The 20764-nt window shown below is 49.7% G+C and overlaps 8 protein-coding genes across 8 annotated transcripts; 3 read left to right on the top strand and 5 right to left on the bottom strand.

The window, feature by feature from the left end:
• Positions 1 to 152: 152 nt before the first annotated feature.
• Positions 153 to 1072, bottom strand: JN550_005782 (uncharacterized protein; the record flags this gene model as incomplete). The annotated part of the gene is made up of 2 exons (XM_049317448.1): positions 153 to 386; positions 455 to 1072. The coding sequence occupies 2 exons, from the start codon at positions 1070 to 1072 to the stop codon at positions 153 to 155; spliced, it is 852 nt and encodes a 283-aa protein (XP_049172404.1).
• A 430-nt stretch (positions 1073 to 1502) lies between these two features.
• Positions 1503 to 2615, top strand: JN550_005781 (uncharacterized protein; the record flags this gene model as incomplete). Its single annotated transcript, XM_049317446.1, has 2 exons — positions 1503 to 2395; positions 2450 to 2615. 2 exons carry the CDS (start codon positions 1503 to 1505, stop codon positions 2613 to 2615), a joined length of 1059 nt encoding a protein of 352 aa, XP_049172403.1.
• Positions 2616 to 2780: 165 nt separating this feature from the next.
• JN550_005780 (uncharacterized protein) lies at positions 2781 to 4213 on the bottom strand (the record flags this gene model as incomplete). The annotated part of the gene is made up of 5 exons (XM_049317445.1): positions 2781 to 3043; positions 3096 to 3443; positions 3541 to 3715; positions 3784 to 3849; positions 4145 to 4213. The coding sequence occupies 5 exons, from the start codon at positions 4211 to 4213 to the stop codon at positions 2781 to 2783; spliced, it is 921 nt and encodes a 306-aa protein (XP_049172402.1).
• Positions 4214 to 4881: 668 nt separating this feature from the next.
• On the top strand, positions 4882 to 7078 carry JN550_005779 (uncharacterized protein; the record flags this gene model as incomplete). The annotated part of the gene is made up of 8 exons (XM_049317444.1): positions 4882 to 4924; positions 4992 to 5227; positions 5323 to 5688; positions 5741 to 5998; positions 6051 to 6213; positions 6264 to 6598; positions 6651 to 6928; positions 7063 to 7078. 8 exons carry the CDS (start codon positions 4882 to 4884, stop codon positions 7076 to 7078), a joined length of 1695 nt encoding a protein of 564 aa, XP_049172401.1.
• A 4137-nt stretch (positions 7079 to 11215) lies between these two features.
• JN550_005778 (uncharacterized protein) lies at positions 11216 to 12903 on the top strand (the record flags this gene model as incomplete). The annotated part of the gene is made up of 5 exons (XM_049317443.1): positions 11216 to 11398; positions 11457 to 11657; positions 11715 to 12212; positions 12267 to 12311; positions 12367 to 12903. The coding sequence occupies 5 exons, from the start codon at positions 11216 to 11218 to the stop codon at positions 12901 to 12903; spliced, it is 1464 nt and encodes a 487-aa protein (XP_049172400.1).
• Positions 12904 to 13489: 586 nt separating this feature from the next.
• Positions 13490 to 14841, bottom strand: JN550_005777 (uncharacterized protein; the record flags this gene model as incomplete). Its single annotated transcript, XM_049317442.1, has 2 exons — positions 13490 to 14604; positions 14667 to 14841. The coding sequence occupies 2 exons, from the start codon at positions 14839 to 14841 to the stop codon at positions 13490 to 13492; spliced, it is 1290 nt and encodes a 429-aa protein (XP_049172399.1).
• A 907-nt stretch (positions 14842 to 15748) lies between these two features.
• On the bottom strand, positions 15749 to 17353 carry JN550_005776 (uncharacterized protein; the record flags this gene model as incomplete). The annotated part of the gene is made up of 1 exon (XM_049317441.1): positions 15749 to 17353. One exon carries the CDS (start codon positions 17351 to 17353, stop codon positions 15749 to 15751), a length of 1605 nt encoding a protein of 534 aa, XP_049172398.1.
• A 1426-nt stretch (positions 17354 to 18779) lies between these two features.
• On the bottom strand, positions 18780 to 19355 carry JN550_005775 (uncharacterized protein; the record flags this gene model as incomplete). Its single annotated transcript, XM_049317440.1, has 1 exon — positions 18780 to 19355. The coding sequence occupies one exon, from the start codon at positions 19353 to 19355 to the stop codon at positions 18780 to 18782; it is 576 nt and encodes a 191-aa protein (XP_049172397.1).
• Between the last annotated feature and the right edge of the window lie 1409 nt (positions 19356 to 20764).

Below are 20764 nucleotides of genomic sequence, written 5' to 3'. Positions count from 1 at the left end.
TGAAGGCCGTGAATGTGTAAACCAACTAGGGTATAAGGTAACTACACTGCTTATACATATACCCTCCACCGCACGTTAGATCATATAGACTCGAATCACCTTCTAATGCTGGGAGCTCTGCTATGAAGTTGTGCTGATAATTATTGGCTTCCCTAGCCATTGACACTTGCACTCTTTGGCATGCCAATGCCGACTGCTGCGGTAGTGCCAGCATCCACCGGTAGAATAGCTCCAGTGATCCACCTCGCATGATCCGATACAAGGAACACGACTGCACAAGCACAATCCCAACCGTTCCCTTCTGTACCCAAGAGCGAGCGAGCTTTACGCGCTGCTCTGGCCTCCTCGCTCATTCCACCTGAATACATCATTGGAGTATAGAGCATCTAGATCAGTTCAGCATTTGACAACGAGCTTTTTTCACCAAAATCATCGAGCCTTGAGGAAGACTTACCCCTGGACAAACGCAATTCACTCGAATACCGGCTTGAGCATGGTGCGCAGCCATTGCTCGAGTCATATTGACGACTGCGCCTTTGCTTGTCGGATACAGCAGATGTGGTGTACCCCCCTTCAACCCAGCCACGCTCCCCATGTTGACGATTGATCCTTTGGCCTCGCCTTCATTTCGCATCATGGCTGGGACAGCGTACTTGGTCATCTGGACCATACTTGAAACGTTAATTTCCAGACTCTTGGCCCACTGGTCCATATCAACTTCCACAGCAGTCCCAGGGGCCCCTGAGATGCCGACGTTGTTGATCAGAATATCAAGCCTGCCGAACTTCTCGAGGGCTAGCTGAACGGCCGCCTCGCAATCTGTAGCGAGAGTCACGTCACCTTCCGTGGCGATAGCCTTCCCACGCCCAGGTTTGGAGTTGACCATCACAGCAGTAACATTGGCCCACTCCAGGTTCATGTCCAGACAGATGACGTCGCAGCCGTCATCGGCTAGGAGAATGGAGATGGCACGCCCGTTGCCAATGCCTTCGCCGGCACAGCCTGCGCCGGTGACAATGGCGACCTTGCCCCTGAGCGACCGGGATGGGGGTTCTGTTGGGATGTCAGACATGCTTGAGTGGTTCGTGGTGTCCGGAATCTGCCCACAGCGAGGCTACATGATGGAGATACGCCGGGGATATCTACTGCGCATACTACTATACCGATGCAGGCCGCCTGCCAAAAACAGACGGCAAGCAAGTCTAAGCTGACAGCATAGCCGAACGGCATAGGAATTGGTATGCCGGTATGCCGAACGATGAAATGGGATAGCGTGGGTGAGAGGGGTCCCACAGCTGTGGCTAGCTGTAATGGGTCCCGAGGCCTGGGAAATCCACATTCTGCGGGGGATGACGACGCAAACCCGACCGCCAGAATCTGTCATGATGCGCTGTACCCCCGAAACCAGTTCTTCTGCTGTACTAGATGGCTAATTTACAGACCCGTAAGGAGTAATATTCAACGAATTCGTCAATCTACGGTTCCCTAGATTGCTGGTGAAGATGTGTGATTTCACGCCCTACGGCATCCCGAGCAAGGAATGGCTTGCGGCCGAGGCAAGTCTTCCGGCCCTCCCAGCTGACCTGTCTGTCCTTGAGCGCAAGAAGCTCGTCAACGACCAGCGCGAAGCTGTTGCTGCTGAAGCAATGAAGACTCTGGAGCCGCACGTCCGGACGACGAATCATACTATACCCACACGCGACGGCTCCAGTGTTGAAGCACGTAGCTACCGGCCGGCGAGTGTCGATGCAAGTAAATCCCTGCCCGTATATGTGCATCTGCACGGTGGCGGGTTCTTGTTTGGCACGCTGTCGTCCGAGGACGCCACCTGCTCCCGCATAGCCATCAATGCGCAGGTCGTTGTGCTCAACGTGAACTACCGGCACACGCCGGAGCACTCTTACCCGGCCGCCTGGGATGACACACATGATGCTTTCGAGTGGCTGCACGACCACATCGATGTCCTCGGCGGCGATGCGCACCAGGTAGTCATTGGAGGCATATCTGCCGGAGCGCAGCTCGCCGCGTCTCTGACGTTGCAGAAGCACCTGGGCAAGGCCGCCGTCTCCCGGCCCGCCATCGCGGGCCAGATCCTGATGATACCGTGCTTGGTGAATCCTGAATGCTACGAGCCCCAGTTGAGGCAGATCCAAAGCACATCTCTGTCGTCATACGAACAGAACAAGGACGCGCCGATTCTACCGTTATCAGTGGGTAAGCTTTTCACGAGCATGTTGAAGATCGAGAATCCGCAGGCGGATGACCTCAGATTGAATCCTGGCAATGCGAGCCCAGAAGATGTTCGCGGTCTACCTCCCACAGTGTTCGGTATCACTGGCATGGATATCCTCAGAGACGAGGGCTTGCTGTATGCGAAAATGCTCACGGAAGCTGGGTACGTAGAGCACCCCCTTATGTTACACTTTGGCTGACACCTCTCCCTCTTTAGTGTCTCTACCGATGTGCACATATTCCCAGGTCTCCCTCATGGATTTAGAAGGGTGGGAGACAAGGTCTCGGAGTCTGAACGGTGGGATCAGGTTATGGAGGGAGGGATCGTGTGGGCGCTCTCCAAGCCCGTTCCTACACACAAGTTCGAGATCAAAACTCTGTGAGCCTATTACGATAGAGCTTTGGGTGATCGTAAATAGACGGGCTAAGATCACCGTTAATCAGTAATTTAGATACACTTACCAGATCTACGTACCTTTAAATAGACGCACACATGCTTAAGTAACGGAGTAGCGGGTAAGTACTTGTAAACAGGCATTAATTTGTATCTAATCGTGCATCAAAGCTATTCGTGACTCTACTTTTCCTTCTTCTAGCTGCTTAAGTATTTCCGGAAAATCCTCCAATCTCGCCGGTTTCACCTGGGGGCGAATGGCTCCTTCTGCTATCAACTGGAGAACTTCCTCAAGATCTCGAACTTGCCCACCGTAGGAGAAGATGTAACTCAACCTCTTTCTCGTCCCAATCTTCATGTGGATCACGTTCTCCGTGTTAAGACTTCCAATGCAGAGTAGTTTTCCCCCTCGTCGGACTAAAATAATTAGCTCCTAATGACATGAAAGGTAGAGGTACGATTCGCTTACCAATGTGTTGTGCATCCTCGAATGTCTGGTGTGTTCCTACAAAGTCTAAGACAGTATCGATCTTCAAGTCATTCTCCATCACAAACTCCTGAGGTGACTTTCCAACTGGGACAATATCGCTACTGGGAATTCCCAACTTGGCAGCTTCATCGAGACGTTCTTGTCTGATGTCGCACACGATAACCCTAGCGCCAATGTTGTGGACAATCTGTAAGGCGTTGAACCCTAGACCACCTAGGCCAAAGAGGAAGCACGTCTCCGAAGCTTTAACTTCCCCGCGCCGATGAATGGCATGGTATGCCGTCGTGACAGCATCTGTGGCTACCGCGGCCTCCGCGGGGGTAACTCCTGGTTCAAATCAGCGGGTGTGTTCAAATTAAATCTCATGGCACCAGCTTGACGTGGTTTCTGTTAACGGGCGAGCATTATGCTCTCATCAACGCACCTTCTGGCACAAGGACAGCTCCTCGACTCTCGATTGCAGCATATGGGGCGTAAAAGCCGTCTTGCCCGATGCCCGAATGGTGGCCAATCTCGCATATTTGGCTGAGGTCTCTGGAGCATTCCGAGCAGTCAGGCATCGCACACCCTGAAACTGCATGCAAGGCAACAATGTCCCCCTGCGATATATTAGCACCTACATATCGAGAGTTCTTTTCAGACAGATGCCCAGACTCTGCTGACGTACTATTTTGAACTTTGTGCCAGTTACTTCAGGGCCAATTTGAACAATCTGCCCACAGCCTTCATGTCCCTTTGCAGGTCAGCTCATTCAGCAACACAAGCCATAGGGATCTTTGCTCACCAGAGTAAACTTCTCTTGGAACCAGGAAGGTTGTTTCTCAATTGTGAGTAGGGAATGGTCGGACCGACAGACTTCTCTTGCTTTAACACGTCTGACTTATCAATTTCGCCTTGTGACCACCCACCTCCTGATGCAAGCATTTTACACAAAATGCCAGTCGGCGACACAATTGGAACGGTCACCTCTTCCCAGACCTGCCATCGCTATGAGGACCGGTACCACCATATACTCCCGGGGCACTTACAGGCTCCGGATTGCCTCTATGCTTCCTCCAAGCAAACATCGATTTGGGTATTTCTGAGTTGGAAGCCATTGTCAAAGTGTGGTGCAAGACAAGTTGCGAACTGACCCAGACTCCTGCAAAAGCTGTTGTCGGTCGATGATCGTATTATTATCCGTGTCGTGAAGCGTCATGGCAAGCGCTCAGCACTTGCCAATACAGAACCCCATGGACGTGGTGCACCCCGCGTTCCGCTATACCTTTCTAAGTACCCGACTCCAGGATTTCGCCGAACTCTGTTGATCATCGGTATTCCATATTCGGACTAACGGCCGGTTGGACCATGTCGGAAGCTTTGACTGTTCCTTCGGCAAGCCAAGCTAAGCCCCGGTACCCCGGAAGTGCGGAATGAAGGCTTGTGCGGAATGGAATCACCCGCGGGTTCACGAGTCATTCGGACCCCACAACGTCATCCCAAGAACTCCACCGTTGGCTTCAGGTTCGCCCCGGGCTTGTCCAGTTCTCGCAAACTCCATAAGACATGGATCACGACTTGGTCCACACGACGACGGTCTGCGCGTTAACCCGGTAATATTCGAATTGCAGCCGCGGTAATTCGCTCAACCATTTTCAATCCCTTTCGCGTCAAACCAATAAAGATGTCGCGTAACAACCTCATTCACTAGCTTCTGGACCTCATTCATGAAGACTCCGTGACAAGTATTGCTTCTTCGGATACAGAGCAGAATCTGTTGGACAATATGGTCTTCTATCCACCAAGCTGGGCCCCGGAGCTCCCCATTGGTCAGTTGCCTTAGCCGATGGATGGTCAAGAGTTGAGTAGTTTGCTGACTTATTTCAAAATCGCAAGACCCTCCGGACTCAATTACGATTGCAGAGTTCATGAGAAACGAGAAGTATGGCAGATGTCCGCTCTCACAAAGTCGCAATCCGTTCACTTGCGGGTTGACGGGGAGAACTTACTCAGCAACCCAATTCTTTCAGCGATCAGAATCCCTAGCAAAATCCCTAAGCAAGAGGATGGGATGGGCACCTAATGAGGGCACGTGCTGGGATAAAGTCGTTGGCATATTTTCATTCAACACCGTAAGTGGAGAAACCTAGAATTCCGGCCCTCTGCTCACTAGGTGCCTGATGATGGTTGTTGCAGCCTCCGTGTCAATTGCTGACAACATTGGAAGATTGATTATATCCCGGCTGCATATGCTGTCCACAGGCTGTCTGGAATTGCAAGCCCCGCGAATGCAGCCTATTCGGAGCCTGAGTTGACTCATCAGCTTAAATCCTCGGGGGCACAGATTCTGTTCACTTGCATCCCTCTCCTTGACATAGCAGTTAAATCTGCTGAGGCAGCTGGGATTCAGAAGGATAGGATTTTCATCTTGCCCATGGTGGGGGACAAGAAACGTGTGCCCTTTCAGAGCATCGAGGAGCTTATATCAGAAGGTGAAAGTCTGCCCGAGCTCGAGGCTCTGAGTTGGACCGAAGGTCAAGGTGCCCGGCAACCGGCTTTCTTATGTTTTTCAAGCGGGACGTCCGGTCTTCCGGTACGTCATCTCCATCCTCGAATAGCGGTGATACTCAACTCACTGTTACTAGAAAGCTGTGATGATATCCCACAGAAATGTCATCGCAAACATCCTGCAGCATACCACATATGAGTCTGTTGCACGAAAACAACTGGGTATCTCAACACAAGTTGAGCTGGGTCTCATGCCTCAAAGCCATATATATGGACTTATTGTTGTTTCCCACACGGCCCCCTGGCGCGGGGACGAGATCATAATCTTGCCGAAGTTTGAGTTTGAGTCCTACCTTGCAGCCATACAACGCTTCAAGATCGAACATCTCATCATTGTAGGTTGTCACCACAAAAAGGCACAGCACATCTCCAACTAACAAGAGAAAGGTACCACCAATAGTCATCCGAATGTTGCAATCAAGAGACGTTTGCAGCAAGTATGACCTGAGCAGCGTGCGATTCGTTTACTCTGGCGCGGCGCCTCTAGGTGAGGAAACCATCGAAGACCTCAAAAAAATATATCCCAAGTGGACCGTTGCTCAAGCGTATGGTAAGTAGAAGCCAGTGCAGATTTTGCGGCATTGGGACTCACTGGTGCAGGTATGACTGAGACGGCTGTGGTCGTAAGCTCAACCAGCGAACACGATGTTGTCAACCGTTCCTCTGGCTCCTTGCTCCCTGGCATTCGGGTTAAGATAGTCGATCTCGAAGGCAACGAGGTTACCGAGTGCGACAAGTCTGGAGAAATTCTCGTCCAGTCCCCTTCATCTGTGCTTGGATATTTGAATAATGAGAAAGCCACCACTGAAACCTTCGTTCATGACAAGGATGGTCGATGGGTTAAAACTGGAGATGAAGGACTTTTCACCAAGTCTCCTTCCGGCCATGAGCATTTGGTAATTGTCGACAGAATCAAGGAACTCATAAAAGTCAAGGTAAGTTTCACTTGTCTCCACGCAATCGACATAATACTCATGAGTTGCAAAGGGCCATCAAGTCGCACCGGCAGAACTGGAAGCACACATCCTCGCACACCCTGCTGTTTCGGACTGCGCCGTGATCCAAACACCAGATGACCGAAGCGGTGAGGTCCCGAAGGCCTTCGTGGTCAAGTCCCCTGAGTTCGCAAAGCAATCAGAAGATGAGGTCGCTCAAATAATCATCAAGCATGTTGCAGACCACAAGTCGCACTATAAGAGAATCACCGGAGGGGTTGAATTCCTGGATGAGATACCTAAGAGCCCTAGCGGCAAGATTCTTCGAAGGTTGCTAAGGGATAAGGAGAAGGAAAGGAGAAGGAAAGAAGGTGCCAGATTATAAGTGCCATGTCTCCGTCATAGAGAGACTTAACTGCCTGTATTGATCACAATTCACTGGCATAGTCTAATTTACCCTACAGAGGCGAAGTCCTTTAGCAGGAGTTTGTGCACTACTTTCAATGAGGAATATGTAGTGACGTCGTCTCATGTGAGTTATCCGCATAACTAACTATAAGTTTAATACCATTCGGTGAACCTCCTTGCCCGCATTGTGATCGCCAAAGTTGAAGATAAAGCGAGACTAGTCCAAGTGATACGTCCCGCGCCGGTCGTTCAAAACGATCCCAATTAGAGATGCCGCAGCTGGGTGGCTGATGATTGATCCAGACTAGCAACAGACGACCGTGCTGTCGGTACATCGGAGTTGGATTGGAGCAATATTGAAGCGACGGCTCGTCGCTACGTGGGAGGTAAGACTGCATCTGGCAGGAATGAAAATGTGGCAGGAATGAAAATGAGGCAAGAGTGTTGCCCCCCAGGTCAACATGGAATATGCTTGAAGGAAAAGAGAATGTAGTCTGAGAGAACGGAGTAGCTCTGTAGATTTTTGTCACGATATAAGGGATATATAGAGGAGCGGAACAACGTTAATCCGGGGGATCACCCCCTATATAGCAGGCTCATCAGCCCATTTCTTTTGTAGCTCCTCAAGGATCAACTCAAGTCAATTCCCATGCTCTCGCGCGCGTTTTTGTGTGACAATTTTTTTCTAGAAGTATCTGAGTATGTACATCAAATAAGCCGCTTTCTATTCTCCACGCCACTTCTGGCGCGTAATTTCCATGCTCAATTCCTCAGACTGTGGATCGAGGAACTTTGAGATGCAACGCTGCCAGGATAGTCGTGTTAAGCTACCGTACCAGACAGAGGTATATTCCCAGTAATGCGGATACCAGCCTACAAGTCCCAATCGATAATAGAGACGATTCGATCGCCACGGACCATGATAGTAAAAGGGTTAAGGTCTGCGTGGGTGAATACAGGCGGGGACCATGGCCCATCTTGTTTTGCTATCATGTCTAGAAGCTCCTGTTTATCGTTACCAACACGATCCGTGATTTCTTCCGGTTGTAGTCCATCACGGAGCCAGAGGTGAAATTCCTGGATCGTCCGAAACGGCCCAAACCGGGGCCGAGACTGTGGTATGCGGGATATGCGGGAATCGCGTAAAAACCCACCTACACAGCTTTCAACCTGTCACACTAAAACGCGCACGAGAGCACGGGAATTGACTTGAGTTGATCCTTGAGGAGCTACAAAAGATATGGGCTGATAAGCCCGCTATATAGGGCGTGATCTCCCGGGTTAACGTTGTTCCGCTCCTTCATATATCTCCTATATCGTGACACAACCCCTATTCCAGATGTATGTGGTAATTCTCTCAATGCCTGGAGTATTTGTCGAAGCTCTAGGAGAATGCGTTCAAGGTCATCGTCTGAGAGATCCTTCAAGGCTTCGGCTAGTGTGATCTCATCCACACGCTCCATGACAATATAAGCTTGGTTTTTACGGACAAAAGAACAGTACACTCGGGGTACAGGAATAGATGTCTTGGTGGCTATTGCAGTGTGGCAGCCTCCGTGAGATGAACAAGATCGCTCGTCTTCACGATGAGAGTACTGGAGATGGGGACGCACGGGCCATCGGATCTGTAGAAGTGCGCGGTGGTCTTGAGGACAGTCAGAGTCAGGGTGCGACGCAAGAATGTGTTGTCAATGGCTAAATGTTCGGTATTCTAGTGTTGTGTGGCTGTACTGTCGACAGGTGCGATGTAGGATGTTGCCATTGTGTATGCATCGTAATGTCAAAATGAAGACAATATCGCTTCACAACAGAACCAACCACAAATTGGCCTTCGCGCCTTGGCTACAAACCATCGCAGCCACAAGGTGGCGTTCCAGTTGGTTTTAAAGCGCGAATTGCTGACAACATGAAAGCTTTAGCAGCTATACTAATCTTGGCAGGCAAATATCGGCCGCCGCCTTGACATTTATTCTTGTCCAGCTGATAGACTTCAATCTTTGGGGAAGGCAAACCAAGTGGATCGCTGTGTCGCAGAGAACCCTTTGACCCAAAAACATTCTCATGTGATCAACATCTCCAGCGCCAGCGCCACGAAGTATTTTTTTTTTAAAAGAACTGAGAACTGTCTGGCCCCTGGGTTTGTACCCACCGCTCAAAGAACTGTCGAACATCATGCATGAAGGCCATCAATACACTACTGCAGCGTGGCTCGGTTCCAAAGTAACTACATATTAGCCCAAGTTAGCATCTTTATGGTGTCCTTTGCAATCTTGCCTGGGCAAGTCAGGAACGTGACTAAAGGCCTGGGCAAACCAAGCTGACTTGAAGAATCGGTGGCTTCTTTCCAACCTTTTGTAATCATTCGTTGTAGCCTAGATTAGCAGAAAGCCCACTGGTAAAAGTCAGCACCGCTTCACTTTGCATGCATACTGGCATGGCTTGCATGGCATTCTATCCTGTGGCATGATCACAGCATTCCTGCCGCTGCTGGTCAAACTTTATTCTGTTCACTTGACAATATCTTGTCAAAGAATGGGCACGATCGGCTCCACGAAGCAAAGATGTTCTGATATGAGGCTGTGAATACATGTGGTATAATAATGGGACTGCCTAGATAAATCTGGTAGAAAGTACCACCCGGTCTGATAAGCATCGTGTGCCAGTTCGAGAGGAAAATGTAGAACATATACCTTTTGGAAGGCGAATGAAGAGCTGGAGAAATGCCGGAAAAAAGCTTTCCCCCAGAGCCATGGCTTGTGGGAGCTACAATTTCAGCTGCTACTATGCAGGGTGGCGCTAAATCATCCACTATCTAGACAGCCAGAAACAAGTAAATGCCACAGCATCGTCGCAGGGAGTTCGGTGGATACGCTGCAGGGGATAACTTAGCAGTGATAAGGCCAAAAATAAAAACAAAATTAGATTTAACAAGGAAACAGAGCCGCCGCAGACGAAGACGAATTGGATCCATTGCAGTTTCAAAGAAGTGTTACTTGAACCCTCTGAGCCCGAGACGCCTGATAAGGGCATCAAGAGGCTCACGAGGGAAGATGGGCGGTGGACCAGCGCAAGGCTCGAACTAGGGCGCCCGACACGCGTCGCTGGCAGAAACACCAAGCGCCTTGGTCCACGTTCTGGGCTCATTGGCGCCGAGTCTTTTAGTATACCTTTGCGGCGCGCCACTACTAGGCGTTGGTAGTTGACTCGTTGGGGTGCTCCGCTTCCCCGCACGAGCCCCAGGATCTCGCGTGAGAATTTGCTATCATGACAGCGACTACCGCCAATGGCATCCCGATAGATCATAAGCCCAGGCACGATCTTGGGAGAGCCAACCAAGCCGCTAACTGACTGCCCAGCCCCGGCTTGGCGTCCGACCTGTGCCTCTTCTATACCTCCGAAAGGGCTGGTAGACCCACGAAACGGGGCGTTTCGCAGTGAAGGTCGCCAAATGAACCCCCCATTCTGAGCCCCATAACTTCCGCGCTGGAACAGTCTCGCCGACTGCTTGGCTCCAACTGAACACAAAACCATGTAACAGAACCCTCTTATCAGAAACGAGTATTTTCTTGGATCGCAAAAGCCACAGCTGCAACTATGGAGAATGTCGGAGGAGCTTGCTCTCCAAAACAAGAGCCGTTGGCACTTCTGGGTTGTCTTGGTGGCGTAAGCTTGATGGCACTAGGTGTCTGGGCATCAGAGTTCGTTAGACCGCCGAGACCGTCCCCCGGGACCGCCCAGGTTGATCACGGCCCTGATTCGACTCTGGGCATTTGACAACGGTCGTGTATGTCACTTTAGCGCAAGCCAGAAACAAAATAACATGAGGGGTTTCTTTTCGCTCCCAGTCAAGTTGCAGACGTCTCAGCTCATCAGCTGGGGTAGCTTACCTTGGCATCCGACTCTTTGTCGCGGGGGACCCGAATACTAAGTTGGCACTTGAGCATTGGCATGATGAGTAGGGCAAGGACTGTCACAAGGCCTAGAAAGATGGGGGATCCGGGGAAGAGGGTCGTGTTACAGTAGTGATCCCAAGGCCTTGGGTCCACTCCACTGTCTTGTACTCTCCTTGGGACTATATAAGCACCACATTCCACGCGGTTCGAAAGACTGATTCTTCTGCACCGCAGATCCCTCGTACTATCTTGTCCTCTATTATAAGTACTTGATACCATCATAGAACCAAAGGGCACTCCCTGAACACCTTCCATTATGTCGGACATGAAAGAGAAGCCAGGAGTTGTCCATGATGACAACCCGGGACTTTTCCAGGTTGACACCAATCGAATGGAGAAACCAATTCCAGTAGTTCAAAAGGTGGATTACAGTGGTGCTCACGAGAAGACGGATCCTCGAGAGATCGCCTTGGTCAAGAAGCTTGACCGGTGGATCATGGTGAGCATTCACTACCACGTCGTGTGTTACCTACACCAGACTAATCGATTCCACTTAGCCCATGCTATGGAGCATGTACTGGCTAAACTACCTCGATCGGAACGCGATTGCGCTTGCTCGCATCAATGATATTGAAGAAGACTTGGGACTCAGCTCGGTACAATATTCGACCTGCGTCAGCATCCTGTTCGTTGGTTATCTCCTTGGAGGAGTACCTGCAAATATGATTCTGACACGCACGAAGCCATCCGCATTCCTTGTAAGTTCTCAGTGCTTATATATGGTTGTAATATACCACCTGCTAATATAGCTGTAGTCTATCGTTATGATGGCCTGGGCAGTTGTTAGTGCCGTAACAGCTCTCGCCCAGAACTTCACAGGGCTCCTTCTGACTAGATTCTTCCTTGGTCTTACAGAAGCGCCTTACTATCCTGGAGCAGTCTACATTCTGAGCGTCTTTTACAACCGCAAAGAGCTGGCAACCCGAATTGCCATCTTGTACACCGGAAACATTCTTGCTACCGCCTTCGCTGGTTTGATCGCTGCGGGTATCTTCCATGGCCTCGATGATGTGGGAGGCATCGCGGGCTGGCGCTGGCTTTTCATCCTTCAAGGCGCAGTTACATTTGTGATTGCTGTCGTCGGTTACTTTGTGCTTCCTGACACGCCGTTGACTACAAAGTGGCTCACCCCGGACGAAAGACAACTAGCACACAACCGTATTGAGATGGACACTACCCAGAACCAGGGAGATTCTGGAGTCTGGGCTGGTTTCAGACAGGCTGTCAGCGACCCGATGGTGTGGATCTTTGCTGTAAGCTACCCCAATACTAAGACAACAGCGAGAATCACAAACTAACTGTCGTAGCTGATGGCTCACTTACATCTTGCTGCCAATGGCTTCAAAAACTTCGTAAGTGCAACTATTGTGGAGACAGCCCCATGCAAAACTAATGTGTCGATCACAGTTCCCTACTGTCGTGCAGACGCTTGGGTTCAACGAAACCGTCACGCTTGTTCTGACTTGCCCGCCATACCTGATCGCAGGTGCCGTCACGATCGCGGTATCCTGGAGCTCGGGTAAGTTCAATGAGCGCACATGGCATATTACCATCTCCAAGATTGTGGCGACCATTGGCTTTGTGGCCGCATGCGGCACCATGAACCTTGCTGGTCGCTATGTAGCCATGGTCATCTTCACCATCGGCACCTACGGTGTCAACTCACTTATCTTGGGTTGGTGTGGTAGTGTTTGCGCGCAGACCAAAGAGAAAAAGGCTGTGGCGATCAGCATCGTAACCAGCATCATGAACGTGTCTTTCGTATGGACACCGTACTTGTGGCCTAAGGAAGACGGCCCCAGATATCTGATTGCTTTAGGGTCAAGTGCTGGTTTCTCCATGGGAACCGCAGCTGTGGCGTGGGTAGCCAGGATCATAGTGCAGAGACGGAACCGAAAGCTGAGGCAGGAAGAGAACGAAGAAGAGAACTTCTATGTATACTAAAGAAACTACATGGCCTAGCACGGGCATCTAGGGCGCCATAACATGGCAGCAGGCTTCTCGTGTTGGACACCACAGTCGCTTCGGTACAGCAAAATCGATCACTGCAGATGAGTAATGAAATACAATCATTTTGTCACAAAATAACCACTGCGCTAGCAGTGCCAAAATGAAGCTCCACTTGACCTAGCGCCTAATTGGGTATATTTTGGTGCGACACATTTACACTCTTTTCAAATTGATTACCTGGAAAGAGAACATTAGGCAACAATGCCTAGCCTCATTGGCGTGTCATACACCCACCGAACCCTGTAAGTTCACTTACTTTGACGGTCCACTCTAGGTTGTTGTGACTGGGGCTACTGCTGTTGAGACAACAGGAATATGTACCAGTAAATTCCGAAATGGCAATATCTATCAATACGTCAAGCTTCATCGGAGAACAATCATTACTGTTAACTAGCTGTTCTCGGTATGCTAATAACTGGTTGTAATTGGTTGATACCCCTTTGAAGGAGGGGAAGGTAGTTCAACACTGGTCTGCACATAGGTGTAGCTCCTTTCTACAAGATTTTCAACCGACCCTCTTTCATCTGTACCCGGCACAAACGTCTTGGTAGACGTTATTTTGCAAACCCGCTGCGTCAGTCGGAACATAACCGAGGTATGTAGCATAAGAATAAGTCCACCTAGGGTCATTCAGCTCCGTCTTCCAAGTCCAGAAAACCCAGCCGTCCATGCCCGGTGTCTCGTAGAGTTGTTGCTGCGCTGTGAAAAATTTCTTGAAGAAGTTTCCGTCATGCCAATCTACTCCAGATGTCATGCTCCACTCGCCTGTGATTGCAAAATCCTGACCGTTGACGACACGTGAATCGGTACACGCACTGTGCATGAGACGATACTGGTCCCCGCTGTTCTGCTGGGCGAAGCCAATGTAGTTGTGGTCGTCAAAAGAGGTGAAAGGATCGTTTGCGATGGCAGCATTGGTGCGCGCGTCGCCAGAGTCCCACTTACTGGACATGAACTGCACGTGGAGCTTCTTATTATCTGCAACATTGAGCGCAGCCTCGGCGTCGCGGACTGCCTTCAGGGCGCCGGGATAGTACTTCTGCACCAAGCCTGGGTCTTGACCGGGAGCCGGGTAGCGATTCCCACCGTCGTGCCTTGAGACTGGCTCATTGAGAACTTCGATCATTCCAACGGCGGTGGAATATGCCGGGTGTGTATGGATGCGGTTTGTCATCCACGCGAGCCATTTCTCAGCGCGGCCGAAGTTGTAGTCGTTGTAGAACCCGGCTGGATTAGGGTTCTGGCCGGTAAAGACGTCTTGCTGTTGTCCACCAGGGGCACCGTGAAGATCGAGAATAACATATAGGCCAAGATCGGCAGCTTTCTGAATGACAGCATCCAGGTAAGGGAGCATACGGCTGCCATCAGCAAAAGGTTCACTCGCGGTATCGACGATGTCATTATAGGACCAATAGCCGATTGGAATGCGGATGGTATTCAACCCGACATCGTGAACAGACTGTACAGTCGAAGGATCGATCCAGGTCTTCCAATGGTTCTCGAACGCTTGGTTGCCAGCCTCGCGATTGTTCCCTTTATAGTGGTCGAGCATGCAGTCAAACTCGGATGCGGAACTGCCACAACCCATTTTGCTCCACTCATCTTCCATCATCCATTTCTCACATATAAGCCACCCTATAAGTTTTGGTGAGCCTTAGCTTGTTTGAAAGGGGTACTGCTTGGTACTGTTGACCTACCCCCAAAGTTAACACCACGAATCTTGGTGACCCCATTGGGTAGATGGGGCTCGAATCGTTTACCAAGCGCCTCGAAACGACGGGTCTGGTTGAATGCTGGTAGGTCGTGATCCTGTGGGAGCCATGCGCGGATGGCTCCAGCAAAGAGGATGGGGGCTAGATAGAAAGACCGCATCTCGATTTGATATTCCGACTTGATGAGCGACAGAGAAACCCAAAGGTCTGTCGTCTATCCATGAACGGCGCCGCTACTTGTAATGGCTATGCATACGGCGCAAATTTTGGCGAAGAAACCCGCCCCCATCGTAAGCCGACATCAGTCCACAGTAGCGCAGAATCGTGTGCATCATCGGCGGTACTGCGAATCCTTCAAATGTCGTCCAGGTTAGTCCGGGCTATTTTTGGCTTTAGCTCCACTTTAATTGCGAGGGTAATCCCCGCCGTCAGGTATACAGAGCATTTAATTGGAAGATTGAATCCAATGTCTTTGCCTCTTTCCCCTCTCGTCTCTCGTTTACGAATAAAGTTGGAGCTAGCCTTACCCAACCGGAAGAGATCGCCAACATGGGGATACATAGTATTCAGTAAACTAGTCCAGGGGCGCCCTAATGCAGCGATTATCTCATCATTGACAATGTTCTCAAAACATTCGACAACATGGGGGTATCTCAGCTCACAAACCTCGGCACTGATCCCGCCGCAACAGGCTACTGACCGGGGTTGTTCAGTTCTCGAGGGACGAAGGATCTTACGGAACCGCCAAAGCACAGTTGCTCCAATAATATCAGTGATGATACCCGTCAACTCCGGCCATTATTGTGCGCGTTGAACGATTCCATCACCCCTCTTGGTCGATAGTCGAAACATTGCTATTTCTACTGTTGGAACTCTTTCCCAAATACTAAAACTGAACTTACCATACAACTAACAGGAAAGAATGACAGGTAAGGAAAGCAAATTCTGCCATGCCCCACAAACCCCCTGGGTTCTTGTGAAAGAATGATGAAGAAAATACAAGCTGTGAATCAACCCAACCCGACGAGCCCTCCGTGCTATTCCCCCGTTCCTCTCTTTGATTTTCATCATGGTAGCTCGACTTGCTGTCCCTCCGCAAGGACAGTAGTGCCGTCAGCTTCGATACTCAACGTTCCAGCGTCCGGCTCTTTAATGCAGGCAGCCTTCATGTTGTGGGTTACCTCTATCGGATCCTGGCCGGTAAGGTCGGCAATGTCCTTCTTTATCGTCTCTAGCACCGATTTCATCCTATCCACATGGGCTTGAGTGAATTCAGTCTCATCCGGCCAAGTAGATTCACCGCCCTCTAGATCAGGGATGTTCATCACAGCCTTAACGGTACCCTCCTTGAACGTCGCTCTATCCCAGTACGCCTTTGTGTCAGGGAGTCCTTTCAACTTCCATGATGATTCAATAGTAACAGTGTGCGTAAGTATCTCGCTGTACACGCCTTTGCTATGCTCGCCGAATATGAGAATTCCGGTGCAAGCCACCAGATTCTCTGTGTATAGTCTGACACCTGTTACCCCTCCCCCTGTTTCATCAGGCACGACAGGGATTCCGTCCCTGCGAGAACTCCTCCAACCGCGTTTTGCGGTTTTGAGCGGCCCGCAAAACTGCTTTATCTGGTCATCGAGCTCGTCGCTAGAGGTCTGGGTTGGTGGGACACCGGAATCCGTACTCGTGGCATCATTAACCGAACTGGTAGCCGACTGAGTTGAAAATGTGAGGATATCGCCAGCCAAGCTTGTGATGGCACTCCAGTCAGTCTCCGACGTTGTTTCCGGGTCAGAGGCTGAATTTGTTACCGATACAGTCTCGGATGTCCTCTGGGAACTAGTAGCCGAACCAGTTATTGACCCAGTCTCGGATCCTGTCTGGGAACTGGTTGCTGAATTAACTATCGATCCAGTCTCCGATACAATCTGAGAACTAGTTGCTGGATCGTTGTCTGATTCAGTCTTGGAAGCCGTTTCCAAGCCAGTTGCTGAATCAGTTGCAGATCCAGCCTTGGAGGTCACTAGTGAACTAGTCGCCGAATCAGTGATCGATTGGAATTTGGAAGCCGTTTGCGAACCAGTGGATGAGCCAGTGACCGGTTCAGTCCTGGAGGCCGTTAGAGATTCAGACTTCAAAGGGTCGGTGGTCGAGATAGTGTGTGGATTTGCCTTTGAATCGGTAGTCGTAGCGATTTGAGAACCAGTCTTTGAAATTGTTCGAGAATCAGTCTCGGAGATGGTTTTTGAGTTGGCCTTCGACTCAGTCTTCGAGTCGGTCCTCGAAGCAGTTCCCGAATCAGTCTTCGAAGTAGTCCCCGAAGCAGTCTTCGAGTCGGTCTTAGAAATGGTCCCCGAATTGAGCTTGGTGCTTGTGGTTATGGTGGGTTTGCTAGTAGTAACCGTGATGGAAGTGACCTTCGAGGTATCTTTAGCCTTGCTCGTCGTTGAAGCCTTTGTGGTAGGGGAATTCTTGGTGCTGGGACGCGAATCTTTGGTAGTAGGCTTTGGCTTTGGTTTATCACCTCTATTACCACCACCCCTACCGCCTCCCTTGCCCCCTTTAGCAGCTGCCGCAATGACGTTCGGAGACTCTGAGTCGACTAAAGCGCCGTGCGACAGTGTAATAAGTGCTGCACTCGCGAGGAGTGTGAGCAAAGCATTGACGACACGCATCGTAAGGATCTGGATGTAAGGCTTGGATGAAATACAATGCACGGAAATTCTCTTGCTTAATATCCAAGGCTACGCAAGACGATGTCTTTGGCTTTCTTTCATTGACTGTTCAATGACTTTTCGATGGGCTTTATATATAGATATCTCCTAGTTGATTAGATTTAACCTAGCATCACCGTATGATACGATGGCTTCATCCTGTAATAGCGGGCACGGGGGAAATAACGCATGAATTGCGGCTTGTAGTATACGGCGTTGGTTCAGGAATCACTTGCTAGCCTTTCTCACATGATCATCGGACAGGAGCCTAGCCACAAACTAAATTCCACCACTACGGACGACGAAAACAAATAGCCAGGATTAACGAGTACCTGAGGATCCAATTCGAATAATACCTCAATTGGTATTTGTGACTGCCGCTCAAAGGAAGGGGTGCAAAGTCCCTGACCTTCGTGTGGCGAAAGATATGTACGCAACATCACGCAAATTTCCCAGGAAGGGACTTCCCTTTGGATAATGGCAAAAAACGCGATAATTTTAGGTGAAAGGAACTAATGCTTGAGGTTCGAAATGAGAAGAATGGTGGCCATCTTGCATCCAAAAACCAGGATTTGAATCCAGCCCTTCAAATGTACATGAGTATTCCTGAAGCCTCACCTTCTAAACAGGGACCTAATTTACACAATGAGATTAGTGGCTTGAGGATTCATCCAGGAACGCAATGGGACGCTAAGAGGAAGTGGATTTCGGTACTCGATTCAGGCCAAGGATTATTATGTGCTCGATGTGACGACATATGCCTGAGGTTGAATTGAACCTCACCAGGAACGCATTGCTTTCATCCTATGGGAGCCAACATCAGGTCGAACATGATCTGATATGACGCAGTGCCTGAATTAGGTAATCATTCACAATCTTAACAGTTTTCAACATAATTCTGCTTGAAACAGTAAAGCAACAGGGAAATACAGTGCCAAACGTCCTTGTAAGAAGTGAGTTGCGGGGTTGCCCGGGGAATTCTATTATTTCGAAACAACAAGATGAAGAATCGAAGTATTTGTCAAAGCTGGCCTTAAGGATGATATATAAAGCCCACATATACATGGACTATTCCACCTAGGATAACCATGATACCGCCAGTTCTGGCCAATACATTGAAAGATCCCACATAAAGGATTCTCTTGTATCAGATGGTATCGAATTCAGTATTTCGATGGGGAAGAGCCAAAATCCCACAGCTGGCTGAACAACGTCGGGTCGAATCTCCACCCATGTAACTTTCTGGATACGCTGCTGCGGGGTTTCTTTGACCGGACTCGTAATAGTCTCGCCAACGATTCTCATCGTCCTGTATATACATCTTCGCTGTCTCGACGTTGAAGACATCTTAGTGCGGTCTACAGGAAATGAGAATACGATGGTGGATTTAATTGAACGAAAGCCCGGCTTGTGCAAGTATAGTCTTCCAAAGCCGAACTGTTCGCTGTGGCTCAACAGTCCACAGTAGAGTTCGCTTGAGGTCGCGGGATATGCAACGTGGATCGCGATTCAGCCGCTTAAAAGTCGTCGTTGTTGCAAGCAGGGGGTTAGATCGGTTGAAGATGTCCGGACCCACCGTGGCGTCGCCATCAACTTGGCGTCCCAAATTGTTGGATGATGTAAAAACCAACATCACCTCTTTTATACCTGAAAATGAAGCCGCCAATTCCCTTTTGATGTCCAAATCCGATCCCTCACGGTCCAGGCTTGTCGATAGATATTCTACATCCGCATGGTCAACCGCCAGGCGAAGCAGGCCAACGTGTTTAGGGTCGTATATAGTTTTGAGCTTGTAAATGAAATCCACATGTACTGGAGTGATGGTATGCTTTGTGTGGACTTCGAGGAAGTCGTACTCAGGGTTGAAGTAGAGAGTTCTGGGGATCGGCTCAGAATCATCAGGCGTGAGGAATTCTTTGCTAAACACACCAGGCACGTGGACCCGATAAAATTCCAATGCCATCCTTCTTGCCTCTACCTTCACTCATAGCAAGTTCGAGTTCACTGAGTATCCATCTTTAGAAACTGTATAGCCTGTTCTGGTCCACGGTATATTCCCTCTGGCTTCGCGGGTGATAGTCTCTCTAATGACTACTCTGACAATCCGCTCACGTTGTAGAGCGCACTGCCAAATTCTTATTCGAATCTCTGTCGGCAAAATTGACAAGAGCGGAAAGTCGGTTATGCTACTGAGCCAGGATGGGGGTGTGAAAATTTGCAGATCTCGTTTAATAGACATTTTGGGATCGCCGCAGTTCTAACGGGAATAGAGACCTTGGGTAGACAGGCTTCATCGATAGCTTCTGAATGTCTCCTCGAGGGTTGTGTGGATGTAGCAGGACTAACGGCATACGCTGCTAACCTAAGAGACTGGCAAAAGAAACGAGGCAAGAAAAGCATATCTGAGAGTGCCGTCAAATCTTCTCGTTGGACCAAATGTCGGCTCACGGCAGGGTCATGTTATGATGTTTTCGTCACTGCCCTTGGCTCGGAGGATGGATGTTACCGGCTGCAGCTAACACGTGTGGCGCGGGGCTTGATGTTGGTACAAAGGTATGGGGCTCAATAACCTGAGACAATCCTCTTGATCCCACTTCATTACAACAGAGACAGGCAGGAAAGTAAATCAATTTTAAAATATATCACGTTCGGTACTTGGAGAAGTCGAGAAGGACGGTGACTTGACAAGTTGACCATTATACGTTGTTGCCTGCAAATTTTGGAGCTGATTTGGCAGGTCATTGTTACGCCAACGAAGGTGACGTGGCTGGGCAAGCCGCTGCGTTGGCGTAACTCAATTGCCACTCATGGATTGACAGGATGGTTGGGTACCTACACCGCCGACGCATACGGTACAATGCACAACCAAGGTGGTTACTGTCATTCTTCGGGTGAAAATACTCATGCTGATTGCGTTGAGCAGCTGTGAAGGTGTCTGCAAGACACGACAAACGAATGCGATAAGTCGTAGACGAAAGTCACGGAACCTCGGTCACACCATCGCCAGCCTTCAAGGCCAACCATGCCACCATCATAAGCAGGTCCCCATCAGATCAGCAATTCGGTCAAGGTACCTTAAATTGTAATGAATCTTTCGAACTGTGTAGCGCTAGAGACAGCCTACCGTGCGAGCACCAAAAAAGAGTGCGACAGTCTCCAACATCATGGTTTTCAGAGATGCACAGAGTACCAAAGAATGGCCATGACAGGGCTAGCAATGCTGCAAGATAAAACATGTTCAGAGACGTGCTATACTACAGGTTTTATTTTACGGCACGACCTTCGACGCTCACGAGTTCTCACTAACACTTCACATGCCATACATAACAATAAAACGTCGACTCTCAAGTGTGATGTGTCATCATGTCGCTG

Source organism: Neoarthrinium moseri (assembly GCF_022829205.1).
Source record: "Neoarthrinium moseri strain CBS 164.80 chromosome Unknown scaffold18_Wmoseri_CBS_16480, whole genome shotgun sequence".
Lineage (NCBI taxonomy): Eukaryota > Fungi > Ascomycota > Sordariomycetes > Amphisphaeriales > Apiosporaceae > Neoarthrinium > Neoarthrinium moseri.
This window is presented reverse-complemented; position numbering and strand designations above follow the sequence as displayed.